The following is a 14,784-nucleotide window of genomic DNA, read 5'->3' on the forward strand; positions in this document are numbered from 1 at the left end:
ATATATTTATTATTTTAGCTTCACAGCACTGAGGAGCTTCTTCACAGTTCAGGTGAAGCAGCATCTTCTCCTTTTAACCCGTCATGGTGTTTAACCAGCTTCAACATGTGATTCAGTATTTAAATGAAGCACAAACACCCACTGACATGACGCATCATGATGAAGACAAAAACTATGTGCAACTAATATTTTTCAAACATCCGTGAGATTCTCATTTCTGTCCTGAAAGTGATAAAGAGACGTTTTCCTCTATGACGTAAAACAGTTTCCTGTACCACCCTGGACGGTAAATTAGCTTCAGTAAGTGTGTTTCTGTCTCCTGGGGGATGGAGGGGATGGAGAGTCTGAGTCACAGAAGAGACACTTCATATGAAGCGTCTCATGCTGAACAGCACTTTCTCATTTTAGACTTAATCCAAACGTAAACACAGGGGGTAAAAAGACTGAAGAAAGGTCAAAACTTTCAAATTAAAAGCATCAGCATTACTGAAGTAAAAGATCAGAGTACTTCTGTCAGTGGTCGCAGTGAATGGTGGCTCCTTAACCACCAGGGTGCCTCAAAGGTATCACGAACTGTAAGAAAAATGAATGAAAAGTAGTTTTCAGGACTTTTAATGTACTTTGGGTTAAGTGTCCCTTCAGGGAATAATGATAAATAATACAACAAAGTTTTTGCAAAGCTCGTTTCCCCAAAGTTCACCTTTCCCTTTACCTGGACTCAGTCAGGCTCAATAAAACCACCCCATCTTGTCAGCCCATACTGCATTATTATACCATGACTGTTTTACATTTACCAGTTATATTACATTAAGTGGGATAGGAGGCCTACAATGACACAACTACTGTTTAATGCAAATGATGGATGTCAGCCTGGATGTGTAGCTCTAATTTAAGGGGAAATTATATTGATGTAATCACCATTTACCAGGTAGATTGCCATGTTTATTGTGTGCTGAAGTGAAACATGACAACTCATAAACCTGTCCACAGATACCACTGGAAGTCACCTCATTATTGACTGAGAGCAGCTTCATGTGGGAAACAGAAAAAATTCCCACTTTGCATGATGCGGCACCCAGATGGGCCATTACGAAGTCAAAGCACAGCAGACAAGAGCCTCCTGTTAAATTATTCATATAAAGAAACAAGTGTGTTGCTGCACCCGGCATTTGTTGTTATCATCAGTGAGTCTGACGAATATTTATTGTTTAGTCTGTAAAATGAGAAAAATGTTTCATCACAGTCAAAAGCTGCCATCCAAAACCTACAGTCGCTGAGTTTAATATCAAAGACTACGACAGAACCATATTCACCTTTGAGAAGCGGGAACCAGAGGATATTTGCAAGGTTTAAACAATAACTTATTTATTTCTTTATTTATTTTTTTACCAGGAACGTTAGCACTCTCAAGTTTGTCCGTTAGCTAAATGTGAAGGGTTAGCCTCCAGCTGTTCGTGTGCCGAAGGGTTTGTGTGCCGAGCTAGTTGTTTGCTCGGATCAGTCACTTCCTGGAGTGTCTGATGTTTCCCCTGGCAACCGCACTGAGCCAAGCTTCAGGGTAACTTAATGAACGTTAAACTCGACAGACTGACTACGTGTCTAATTATTCTATATGGTAAATCTATTCACATAAATGGGATATTTAAATATCGTGACATAAAGCGGGGGGGTGGGACTCAAGTCACATGACTTGACAGTCAGCGATAACGAACTGGACTTGAGTTTGACTTGGTATTGGTGGCTCGAGACAAACGACTCGAAAGGACTTTTTTCTTAAATATTTGAAATTTTCTAGATTTTGAGAACTTAGGCTTTATTTTGGAAAAATGATTGAGTGATTTGTAGTGCAGTGCGCGCAAACCTGGCAATCCAGGACACAGCAGCTCAGAAGACGCCAACGCAGAAGGCGACGGTCGCGGAGCGGACTAGTCCAAAAAATATCAAAACTCGGATTCAAGGATTATGTTGTCGATGATGATTGAAAGAAGAAAACGGTGGTATGCAAGGGCAGTGACACGAGCACCGCAACATCCAACGGCATCACAAGACCCTCAAAGAAAGGTACGTGAATGTGTTAGCTAACTTGATGTTTAGCCAACTTGATGTTCGGCTAACTTGTTATTTGGCTAACTTAGCTAACTTGTTCTTTTGGCTAACCTAGCTAACTTGGTGTTTAGCTAACTTGATGTTGAGCCAACTTGTTTAGCTAACTTGCTGGCTGATCAGACATTAGCTGGAAAGCCGGAGTTTTGTTATTGATTGCAACAAAATATCAAATATCAGTAAGATACTATTCGCTTCTGAAATGCAGTGGAGTACAAGTATAAAGTAACAGAAAGTGGAAATACTCAAGGAAGGTACAAAGACTTCAAGTTTGTATGTATGTACAGTACTTTCCAGCACTGTTTATAGTATCACCATTCAGGAGTGCATTTGTTTCCAGCCTACTTACATGTAAAGTATGTAAAGTTGGACAATTATGGAGATTCCCTGAGAATCTATCAGTTTTGCATTTCTTTAAGTACAACGCTGTGAAACAACATTTGCATTGTTTATACTTTATTTATAATTTGGAATTCACCACTGATACTCTGGGTTTTGTTTCTGTTGTAAATGAAACTGTGACAATTACCTAATTACTAGCTAGTCAAAAACACTAAACATTATCTAGTTTCAGCTTCTCAATATGAAGATTTGCTGCTACTCTGTTAATCTCTTATATCATTGTCAATTGAGTACCTTAGAATATCCTGTGTGACTGTTTGATGAATATTCTCTGTTGTGTATCAGTCGTTATTGAAGAGAGCATTGATAAATATTCAACCTGCATCTATGATGGCTTATCTCTAACAGAAGTAGAAGAAGAATTAAATAATGTAAAAAATTCATATTAGACTGTCAGGGACAAGAGTTCAATAATTAAGAGACAGATGTTGGAAAATGACATTCAGTTTATTCTCATATCGTTAAGGGCTGTGTCTTCATGAACCTCCTTGCAGGCTGTTCATTATGATAGTAATTGTCATGCACTCACAGTGTGCTGAAAGAAATAGTTCAACATTCTGGGAAATAAAATTATTGGCTTTCTTGCAGAGAGTCTCTCTCTCATGTCTGTATGTAAGACACTTAGCTTAAATCTTAAAGATTGGAAACAGGAAAAACAGGCAGCATGATTCTGTCCAGAGGTATCAAAATTTGCCCACCCTCACTTCTCATGTTTCAGATTTACATGTTAGGCCGATTGGTTTTCTTTTGGAAAGCTGTTTCTCCCTGCTTGCAATCCTTGTGCTAAGCTAACCAGCTGCTGGCTATAGCTTTATATTCAAAGTACAGTGCCATCAATATTTTCATCAAACTCTCTCTCTCCAAGAAAACTCAACCGTATCAGCACCACTTGAAATAAAATGTTACCATAATCTGTGTCTAACTACAGGGAACCAGCCAAACTCCAAACTTTGGAAATATGTACAGAGTGAAATATAATTTTAAGGTCAGGAGAAAAGAAACTTAAAGTGGGCTGTCGTTCAGAGGTTTACATGTTTTTGTTGCACAAATAATGTCTCACACAGTACTTAAATGTAGAAAATTCATTTGGTACAAAATACTGCTTACATTACAAAATAATATCACAGGATGAGAAAAGTTATACATCAACTTGACTGGCAGAGAATAACAATCATAACTTTAGGATTAACACATTAAAATTGCATGAAACTGTGGATCCCAGTGTAGCCCACTACATTACAGCGCTGGATTTCATATTCATGTCTTTCTTTAGAAAAATACAGTATGTTTATTGTACTTTTATATCCGAGTGTCACAGTCAGTGCTTAGTCCATCCTTAAAGCGTTTTCAAACATTTTCATATCAAATAAACAGATATTGTGTCCAGGGAAGAACCTCAGGCCTGGGATCAGTACAGAAAACATACCATTTAAAATGTCCAGCTTAATTTTACAATGAAACCGATTTTAATTTCTTAGTGTTATCAGTCACAGAACAAGACACCATCACGCAAATGAGAAATAAGACAAAGAGAAAATGTAAAGTGCAAACTACATAAAGGGTAAAGGGGTGGCTTGGATTGCTTCATAAAGCCTGTGGACGGTGTCATCGCAGATGATTCAACCTACATACAGTATACTTCATCTAGTCATACTTCATCCTTCATCAAAAAAGCATTTTGTTTCATGACCTGTTGTAGTGTTTCGTTCTTTATTTTCATCTGGAAGGGAAACTTGACTGAACATCACTGAGTGAAGACACAAGACTTTGTTCCACTCTAAATCTGATTTCTCTTTCGCTCTCGCACTCATTTATCTTCATTTTCAAAACCTCCTCACTGGACCCTTAAATAGCTTTATTTGCTTTCTTACTGAAAGTCAGAAGATTGATCATGTCTGTGCATTAACTGTGGAGCTACAGCCAACAGCCGGTTAGCTTAGCTTATCTTAGCATAAAGACTGGAAACAGTAAGCTTAAATCTTAACCAGTAACAGTAATCCAGTAACTTCCTGGAGTTATTGCGTATACAATAAACAAGATGCATGTTTATCAGTGAACTTTTAGAGGTGCTTTTAGGCAAATTTTGTTACTCCTGCGCAGATCTTAGCTTGTTGTTTCCCCCGTTTTCAGTCTTAATGTTAAGTTAAGCTAGCTAGCTGCTGCCTGTAGCTTCATATTTAGCTTACAGACATGAGAGTGGTATCTATCTTCTTGTGTAACTTTCAGCGAGAAAGCAAATGAGTGTATTTCCTAAAAGGTAAAGTTATTCCTTCAACATTTTGCGTCTGTATTTCAGGGTGGTCTGTCAGTGGAGAAAATAATCAACAGTGTTGAAGTGCTTTAGTGTGGATTTTCCTTTTACATTCAACAACCTGATGGTTAGCATGTGCCTTGGTAGTAATACCAAGCAGGAATCACCCCTGCTGTAGGCATAAGGTTTAGAGTTGCAATTCCTGGAATGGCCACTAGATGCTGACTGCAAGAAGTCCATTCAAAAAGTCCAAACTTCTCTTTATCCTCTAAATACGAGGAGGAAAATATTTTCCAGAAGAAGTTCTGGTTTCAATAGTTTGTCTATTGTCTTCATTTAGGGGAGATTATGGCACATATTGTCTTGATTGACAGGTGTCTCTGCCATTGTGGTCGCCTCTTGCATGTTCCATCTCAGCTTCACCCAGCTTCTTCCCCCTTCCCCCCTCCCCACCAAATTTGGATTCATTCCCTCTAGTAGCAAAGATTGTCATAGGAAACCCAAATCAAGGCTTTAAACTGACCGTTCAGAAGACTTTGGGTGACATCAGACACTACATTCATGTTTTTCTAATGTCTCTGGTTAAAACCACCAACCTCCTCATGAACAGAAATTGGAAAAGTCCCAAATGTTAATTCCTTCATGGCCCTGCATGTTCATTCACATTACGCGCTAAAGCTTCGGTTGTGCTTTCGTTTCCTTGACTGGCAACATTTAACCAGCAGCCCCAGCACGATCATTAGAAGTAACGCTGTGAGTACAACAGCAATAATATAGTTTTGTACGCCAGCTCTATGACACATTTCCTGTGTCACCTTCTCGATATTGACCGGTTCTGAATACTCCTCGTGAACACAGGTCACAGTCTCGATGTCGGGAACCACCACACCTGAGTGTTGCACCATGTGGAGGAAGCCAAGGTTGCTGCAGCAGCTCAGAGGGTTGGAGCCCATGTAGAGGGTTTTTAGTGAATGCTCCAGAGCGAGCATGGTGCTGTACTCCAGGGTGACCAGGTTGTTGTTTTGCAGGTTTAGTGACTCAATGGAGGACTCTTTGTTCCACATAGGCAGAGTGGTCAGCTGGTTTGTGGACAGGTCTATGTGTTTGAGACCCCTCAGTGATGACAGGTCTGTGTTTAGATTGGAAATGTTGTTCTCCCTGAGGAGGAGGTGAACCAAGGAATGCTCCAGACCAGAGAGGGAGTCTTTGTCCATGTCTAAGCCCGGGTTAAGGGACAAGTCCAGTAACTTCAGAGGGGTGTTGGCAAAGGCATTTGCAGGTAGAGTCCTTAGATTGTTTTCAGAGAGGTTCAGGAACTGCAAGTTTGGCATTGAAGTAAAGGAAACACAGTCTTCAGCATCTTGGTGGTTTTGGTCCGAGGCACAGATTTGCAGGTTATTCTGCTCGAGCTGCAGGTGTCTGACACTTGGAAGTCTTTGAAATATCTGATGGTCCAGGGTGGCGAGGTCGTTGCCTTGTAAGAACAGCTCTTCCAGCAGTAGCAGAGTGTTTTCACCAAATGTCAGACTCTGCAGTGAGTTATAGCTGAGATTGATGATCTTCACTGTCTGTAGGAAACCTTCCTCTGTGACAGAAAACGATCTGATGCAGTTATTGCTCACATTTAGGACCTCGAGACATCGCATACTGTTAAAGAAGGACTCTGGTAAGCTTTGTAGTTGGTTGTAACTCATGTCCAGGTATCTCAGGTAATTAAAAATAACATTTGCCTGTTTTCCTGAACTTCCTGTGACGTTGATGCTCTGGAGTTGGTTTCGTGAAACGTCCAGGCGTTTAAGCACATTTTTTCCAGGGAGAAGAGGAAAGTAATGCATTTTGTTTTCGCTGAGGTCCAAACACTGTAGTTTATAGGAGTCTTTTGATCTTGTGCTTTGGAAAAGCTCCAAGCTGTTCTTGCTGAGATTGAGCACTTCTAAGTTACGCAGATTGAAGTCTGTGATGCACGTGATTGAGTTCTTGGACAAATCGAGTTCAGTCAGATGATTCAAAGAGTCAAAAGCTCCATCTTCAATCTCCAAGATGACGTTATTGTGGAGGCTGATTTTTGTCAGGGATGAGGATCCGCTGAAAGTATCTTGTGCTATCTTGGTGATGCTATTGCTGTTGAGGGAAAGGGTTTCCAGCGACGGAGAATCAGCCAGGAAATAGTCAGACATTCCTGTGTACAGCCCATTGCTTGAAAGATCAAGTGACTTTACAGCTGTAAGAGGCCCAATGTTGATTTTGGAGAGAGCGAAAACATTCAGATGATTCCTGGACAGATCGAGGACTTTCAGATCAATCATGTCTTTGAAGAGTCCCGGCTGGATGAAGTGGATCTTGTTAGAGTGAAGGTTCAGATGATGGAAGCTGGTGTGGTACGCGAGCGTTTCCTGCGTGAGATTTTGCACCTGGTTACGAGAAAAGTCCAGCATTTGGACGCCAGGAGGAAGGTTGTCTGGGGCACTTCTAAGGCTCCGATCGCTGCAAAACACATCCATCTGGACCTACGAACAAAGACAAACACACAGGTCTGATTATGTCGGCTTACTGCCAGATTGCTTGACCATGACACAATGCAGACCTATTGTTTAAAGCATATGCGGAGGGTCAATTTATGAGTCAGTGTATCTGCAGCATGTTCTTGGCAGCAACACAGTCCTCTGAGATTCATGATGGTGAGTTATTCTAATGAGAAAAAAAACGTTTTACAATCGATATTTCTCTTTAAATTAATTCTGAACTGCTATTTAATGACTGGCGATAGCGCTCATCTGAAGTTCTTCAACCAAAAACAGACTTTTAAGTTTAAAGAAAATACACCCCACACCTTTATTGCCAACTCACATTTTTTGTCATCATCTCTCCCTTTTCTCTTAATAGATTCAAACTTTTAAGTTGTTAAGTTTAGTTTCTAATTGAAACCATATGGCCTGAGACCCCCCCCGTCCAAAAACAGCTCATAAAACTGCCTCCTCCTCTGCTTTCTCTCTGAGGCAGATCACATTGGGCTTCTTAGCATATTTGTGGCATTCTGAAAGTGGCATTCCTCGTTGCTTACATGCTGGCCACAAACAAACACAATGATTTATTGGAGGACTACTGGAGGGCGAAGCATCTTGTGTCTGGTATTATGAACAAGTCAGTCCTGTCTTTAAGAAAATCTTATTAAAAACATGGTCTCTTGTCTGTGACTGTGCTGTTATCAGTGATATACACACACTGTTCGTTCTGCTTACATTCCTAAAGCTTAAACCTTTTTGTGTATAGTATCTGATATATGTGTGCGGGTTTGTGTCTCGTTTAACAAATGACTTCTGGGCCAACAGATGGGAGCTGAGACAAGACACAGAAATGATTATTGGTTGCTGTAATTATTCCTCCAAAGTCTTCCTCAGCGGAGAATTTTAGGCTAAAAATCCTGCTTTTTGTTTTCTCGCCAATTAGGTCCATCCCTTATATGGCAAATGCCAAACAATAAGTTGTCATCACCAGTGTAGCTGCCTCATAAATGACCCTTTACACTGAGATTTTAGGTTTAGGAACCACTGGCTCAAAGGTTATAAGCACCGACTGTGAACAGGACCTTTGTTTTTGTTTCTTATTATTCTTTCTGCCTTTTATTAGATAGTAACAGCACAGAGATGACAGAAAGTGATGGAGAGGTGGTGAATGACATGCTGATCAGTTACATATCACTGCACGGCGAACAGTTTCAGTATCCCCTAACATCACTGAGTGGTTTTTTATCACTGCTGCTGCACTGATTCAGCCAATAACCCACTTCATTGAAGCACTTCTGCATATTTCCATATTTGTCTTTCCTGGGAAAAGAAAATCCTCCAGCACACAGGAAGTGATGCTCGTTACATGTCACGTTTGTTACACAATTCAAAGTGCTGCACGAGAAGCCAAAACCAATTCACCAGAAACTCCAAGGAAAGATGTCACGGTCTACTGTACGCACTGACACTGCAGTGACCCCCGCAGCCAAACTCAAAAACACTTCCAGATTTTCTTCCACTGAAGCCAAATAATGTTTCACTATCCAAATACTAAAACCCAAAGGTCTGACGGCTGGCAGTGCAGTTCAAGAGCTAAAACTAATAAACCAGATCTGCTCCGGTCAAAAGCTCTCAAATAAACTCTGTGCTGCAGATAATCTGAACAAACCTCAAGCACCTGATGGAGTCGGTGCCTCATCTCCGTTGCTGCAGGCAACCCATGAAAATAAACTAACGACGGATGAAAAAAACCACACGTATTCAGTATTTATTTAACTGTAAGTGTGAGGAATGTGCCTCAGTGATGCTGGATCTAAAGTGTCACAGCTGAACCTCAACTGGATGCGTCTGTTTGTCAGGCTGTACTTACAACTTGGCATGGAGGGAGGTGGCGAGGAGGATGTGCGGATGCCGCCACACAGCTGACCAACAGCGGGAAGAGCAGCTGGAAGGCGGCCATGGTGCTGCGGCAGGGAGATCCAGATCACACGCGTTAGAAACACATGAGTGCAGGAAGCATGCTAGAGGTGATACGGCTCGAAAAGGGAAGGAAGAGGGAAGTAGCCCTACCTACTTTGTGACATGCAGACCTGTGACAGTGCTATTTATGCCCGCTCATACAAAAGGGGCTTTTTGTTACTTGTGACATTTCTCTGTCAGACTGTGCTACACACTGTAGCTGCAGAACTGGTAGTACTGAGAACGAATGACTAAGCAAATGAAGGTAAAGGGTTTCCGTGAGTTCTGAGTAAATGTAATCAAATCTGAACTGTAAGTTACTGTTTGGAAACAGAAAAGGCAGAGATTGTTTTGTCGGGCCTCGGTGAGTCATCTGTTACGAGACTCGAGCTCTGTGCCTCGTTATTTTGTGGAAACTCGCTAAAATGTTTCCTGATAGGTTCCCCTGAACACAACAAAACAACATGCAGGGCAGACAGTGTGGGAGTAATTAACACTGCAGTAATGGTAAATACCCATGGGGACGATCAGGACGTGGACATGTTGCTCTAAAAACTAAAACTAAAAAGCCCAGTTTGCTCTTCAGATATTCATCACAGAGCTCTCTCGTGATGTTTGAGAGTAAATGCCAACTCTGAGCTGATGAAGAGCGCTTGTAGCTGCAAGAAATACAGACACATCTTTATTTAGCGCTACTGGAAAACATTTAGAATTTGCTGGCAGTTGAAAAACAAGTTAAGAATCAATCAGTCACAATGAATTTGCTGCTTAAGGCAGATGGAAAAGCTGCTTCCTTTTAATGCTGTAGAAAGTCAAATACACAGTTTATCACACACGTCAGTGTAGAACACTTTTAAACATTTACAGTCTGATAAAAACATTTGTGGTTCTGCTGCCAGAAAGGTCAACATGCTTTCGAAACTCTTTCTCAGGCCAAAAACGGACTTCCAGGAACTTAAACTACAACATTTCCATTTTACCCCACTTCATACTTCTTATGCATTTATTTAACAGCTATAGTCATTTTTCTGAGTTCCACTCTAAACTTCTTCTCATATGGTTTCATTTAAATAATGTTTGAGGCCCAAAGAAGTTAAAGTATTAAATATTAAAAAAAACCCTGAAGATTAGAGAAATGTCCAATAAATGAACACAGATTTGTCTCAGGTTGTGAACCACTGGACTAAATTAACTGTAAATTAATGAAACAGAGTCCACGATGAGCCGCTGCAGCCGTAACAGTAACGTAGATTTAACCATCTAACCATGTCATTTTTAATACATCACTCACAGCGGATGTTTTTCTACAGAACTAGTACTTTTACTTTGGATACTTTGAGTACATTTTGTTAATAATACTAATACAGTGACTTTTATTTTGGCGGTATCACGATCTGCAGGCTGTTTAAAGATTCTCTTGAAGAAAGTGGAGTACTTCTGCTGTGTACACATTGAACACACAGCTTTTCACACTTTCCCGCCTCTTAACTGCTGAATTTCCATAATCTCAATTATAGTTTTTTCAAATTCCCTTTTGAGGTCGATTAATGTACAATTATGTCAGCAACTACAAATATTTAGATCCTTTACTCGAGTAAAAGTAACAACACTGTGAAAATGGAGAGATTTTATCTCACATATGTACTTGGGTGATGTGTTTTTACTATAAAATCTTCTCTGAGAAGACTTTGACTTTGAATGCAGGACTTTCACTTGTAGAGGAGTATCTTTACATTGTTATACTGGATTAAGTAAAGTATCTGAGTACTTCTTCCACCGCTGTGTTTGTAGCTGTGCACACACACTCCACGAGCAGCATCTGTTCCCACAGTCCAGTCCAAGCAAAGCATGCAACAACAACACGCCTGAAGACTTTTCAGAGCTGAACGTTTACCTCACTCTCAGCTGATGACTAGTCGTCGTGGTGCGTCCTGACCATGTTGATTTCACATCCTCAGCGCGCACACCCACCCACTCGCAGATCGATAGTAACCGAGCAAACACCACAAGCCGAAAGCTCCTCTCAGCTGACTCTTCCCTCCACATCTCAGGGCTCCGGCTGCTGTCCAGCCATCACATCCTGTGAGAATATCCTGCATCGCTCAGCCTCTCCCCCCTCCCACTCTTCCCAGGGAAATACCTTATAAGGGGGTTGGGAAGTCCAGTTTTATGCTCCACTTCAAGGAGGCACTTGAAGAGGAGGAAAAATACCCTCTTTTAATCCTAAACTTGGACTGTTTCTTTAGAAATAGTTTGGATCTTCTCACACACCAAACTCCATTTGGAATTTGAGGCATTTTAGGATGTTTGACCACAAAGCTAAAAGTTCAGAGTACTTAGTCTTTCATGTGATTATTATTTTTTAAAACAACCTTTTATGGATAAAAGGAGAACGCGTTGACGCTCCGTGTCTCCACCCAGAGAGAGCAGAATGTCAGCAGCAGTTATTGATGGATTTATAAGAATTTGTCCGCCCGTCGGATGAGTGTGGGTGTGTTGAAAAGTCACACATCCTTTTCAGGACTGTGGGAGTGAGTCTGATTTGTCATGTGGCTTTTCTCTGGGTCGCCGTGCTGTAAACAAACAACGCTGTAACTCTAGTGACTAAGTCCACTTTTGACAGGCAGACAGTGAATGTTTCAGTGTTTGACTGGTTGAAGCTTGACTAATTTTACCATATTATGATGAACTGACTTGTTTTAAAGATTCTACCGAACAAAGTAGAATATTTTTTAATAAGGAATCAGAAACCTTGTTTATACTCTACATCAATTCACACTGATTTTTTGTCTCCTAACTGCTGATTTCAGTCCGTCGTTCAGCTGTGAAATCCAAAACATCTGCTTGTTTTGTGGTTTTCACAGGTTTAGACAGCAGGTATCTAATATTTCCACTGCTGGTGGGCTGCTGTTAATATATAAACGTGCTGGCAGCTGACATGCAGTGGTGGAAGAAGTGTTCACTTCTACTTCAGTAAAAGTAATAATACCATGGTGTAAAAATACTCCATTACAAATAAAAGTCCCAGTGATCACATCCCTGACATAATATCACTTTGTAAGGCTGATATGATGAACGTTTGGCCAGTATTCACCCTCTTTTAGCTCTGTTTTGGTCTCCTGAGGGAAACGTCTGCAGCTTCAGCTGCTAAATGTTTCTAACTCTGCGTCCAGTATTCATTTGAGCCATTGATGATGTAAAAACATTGATGAGTGCATCAGTGCAGTGCTCAGCTGTTTTATCTCCAGTTAACAGGTGAAATGTTTCATTTTCTCGGGGTAACAAAATAATTAAATTGTGATCTCGAGAATGGCATTAAAAAATAATTGTAAGCATGGCCGCTCGCAGCTTTTGAGGCAGATCCAATTTTAGCCTTTTTATATATATTGATGAAAACTGTAACAGAGTTTTGGGATTGTTTGGTTAAATTACTGTAATTTCATTTGTACTGCTGCTCGATGTGAAACTGCTGTTTTGTTACCTGATACACTGAAGATAATGTACACATTTCATTACTGAAGTCCAGCGCTGGACAGAGTATTCAGATCTTCAAACGTGTTTTAGATCTTTTCATTAAGTAATCAGAGAACTCGTTAAACAGAGAATTGAGTGTTAGAGATTATCATTGTTGTTGATGTATTTGGTCAAGGTGGAGCTGATTTTAATAACTTTACATTCTTTACAGAAACAATCCCAAGAAGAAGATGATGATGGTCTTCCTCTGCTGATGAAGGCTGTGCGATATGGTTGAGAGCTCCAGTAAAAGCTGGTAAGTGGACTTTGACTTATTTTTATATCCCGTGTCTGAACTGAACTGTGATGTAAGACGGCGAGAAGTCGTAAAAAATACAGTGATAAAAGGATGATCGAGTGACTGAAGCTGTCAGATAATGAAAAAAAAAACAACAAAAAAAAACAATATCCCCGTCTGAAATGAGGTAGAGGGAGTAAAAGTACCTCAAACTCCAGCGTCACTGCTGATGTGCATCTAAAAATCTGTGTAGAATCAAAATGATGGTAGAAGTAAGAGAAGAAGTCTTACCTGCTCTGCTCTGCGGTGCCTCGTACCTTTGCAGGTCTGGTTTCACATTCATCCTCTCATCTTCATTATGTTTTATCCGTGGTGTCATGTGTACACACACACACACACACACACACACACACACACACACACACACCACTTCACAGCTTCATATTACAAATAAAGCACACCACATGGTGCACACCTTGCCCGGGGGATTGCCCCCTTTTATTCACCGGGATTCCCAGACTTTTTGTTTTCTTTCCTCGGCTCAGCATCGCCATCGCCGCCGCCGCTGGGCGTGTGAGGCCTCGCTTTGTTTTCCAGATATTTGTTTCCTGGAGGGAAATGGTGACATCAGCTTGGACACTGTTCAAACAAATTAATCAGTGACGAGGCGACAGAGGCGAGTTTTTTTTTTTTACCCTGTTAAATCTGTTAGACCAACGCTGCCTCCTGCTGCTCACACTCACACACTGCAGGTTGCTCCAGGAATCTGACTCAATACCTGCTGTGTTTATGGCAGTGGAGGAAAGTAACTAAGTACATTTACTTTAAATACTGCACTTAAGTAAAATTTAGAGGCACTTGTTTGTCCACTACGTTTGTCTGACAGCTTTAGTTACAAGTTACTCTGCAGACTCAGATTATTAATACAAAGTCGACTAATGAATTATGATGCATGACTCTGTATGAAACCTCCTGACAGTTTATAAAGGAGCTGAAACAGCTCCACCTCCACCAGCTGCAATATTAAAGATGAACACATTAATGCATCAGTGATTATAATCCTGTGACACACACATTATGTCTGAAAATCTTCCTGTTACTTTTTGTTCTTCAGTTATATTTTGATGCTGAAAGTTTTGAATGAAGGACCCGTAAAACACTGGGAAGCACTGCTGTAAAACATGAAAGACAGCACAGGAAGTGACAGTTTGCTGAGCACAGCTCCTCACACTCACACCTCTGTGCTATAAGATGAAAACTGGGTGGCTTTAGGATGAGTGTTAGTGATCTAATGTCCTCCAAACAAGAGTATTCTCAACAAAATCAACATAAAGTATCAAAAGTAAAAGTACTCGTTATGCAGAGAATCGTCTCCTGTGAGTTTTGCATATTATTATTGTTATTGGTGTGTTTGTTCGAGGTGGAGCTGATTTTAATGACTCGTTTCTTTACAGAAACAGATGATGAAGATGGGCTTCCTCTGCTGATGAAGGTTGTGTGGTTGAAAGCTCCAGTAAAAGCTGGTAAGTGGAGCATAAAGTTCCATAAAATGCGAAGAGTTTTCATGGTCTGCAGGTTGTGTTTAATGTAAGAACGTCGCCGGTGTGACTCCAGCTTGATTCCTCATTGGGGGATGGTATCAATATATTGAACAGTAGTACATCATTTCCCACTCGATATATGGATAAATGACAGTTACCCTAAAAAACTGCTGACACTGAGCTACGCTATTTTTTCTCTGACTTGCTCTACCAGCAGCAGACTCTCGTCGTTGTGTTTCTTCTGCTCCTCAATTTATTTCTGCGGTTGAAGGC

The 14,784-nt window shown here is 40.7% G+C and overlaps 1 protein-coding gene across 1 annotated transcript; it reads right to left on the minus strand.

Annotated features, from left to right (window-relative positions):
- Positions 1–2,935: 2,935 nt before the first annotated feature.
- On the minus strand, positions 2,936–11,277 carry lrrc32 (leucine rich repeat containing 32). Its single transcript, XM_076751377.1, has 3 exons — positions 11,114–11,277; positions 9,131–9,224; positions 2,936–7,263 (listed from the first exon to the last, which is right to left on the minus strand). The coding sequence occupies exons 1-3, from the start codon at positions 11,263–11,265 to the stop codon at positions 5,422–5,424; spliced, it is 2,088 nt and encodes a 695-aa protein (XP_076607492.1). The 5' UTR covers positions 11,266–11,277; the 3' UTR covers positions 2,936–5,421.
- Between the last annotated feature and the right edge of the window lie 3,507 nt (positions 11,278–14,784).

Source organism: Chaetodon auriga, chromosome 15, assembly GCF_051107435.1.
Source record: "Chaetodon auriga isolate fChaAug3 chromosome 15, fChaAug3.hap1, whole genome shotgun sequence".
In the NCBI taxonomy this organism is placed as follows: domain Eukaryota; kingdom Metazoa; phylum Chordata; class Actinopteri; order Chaetodontiformes; family Chaetodontidae; genus Chaetodon; species Chaetodon auriga.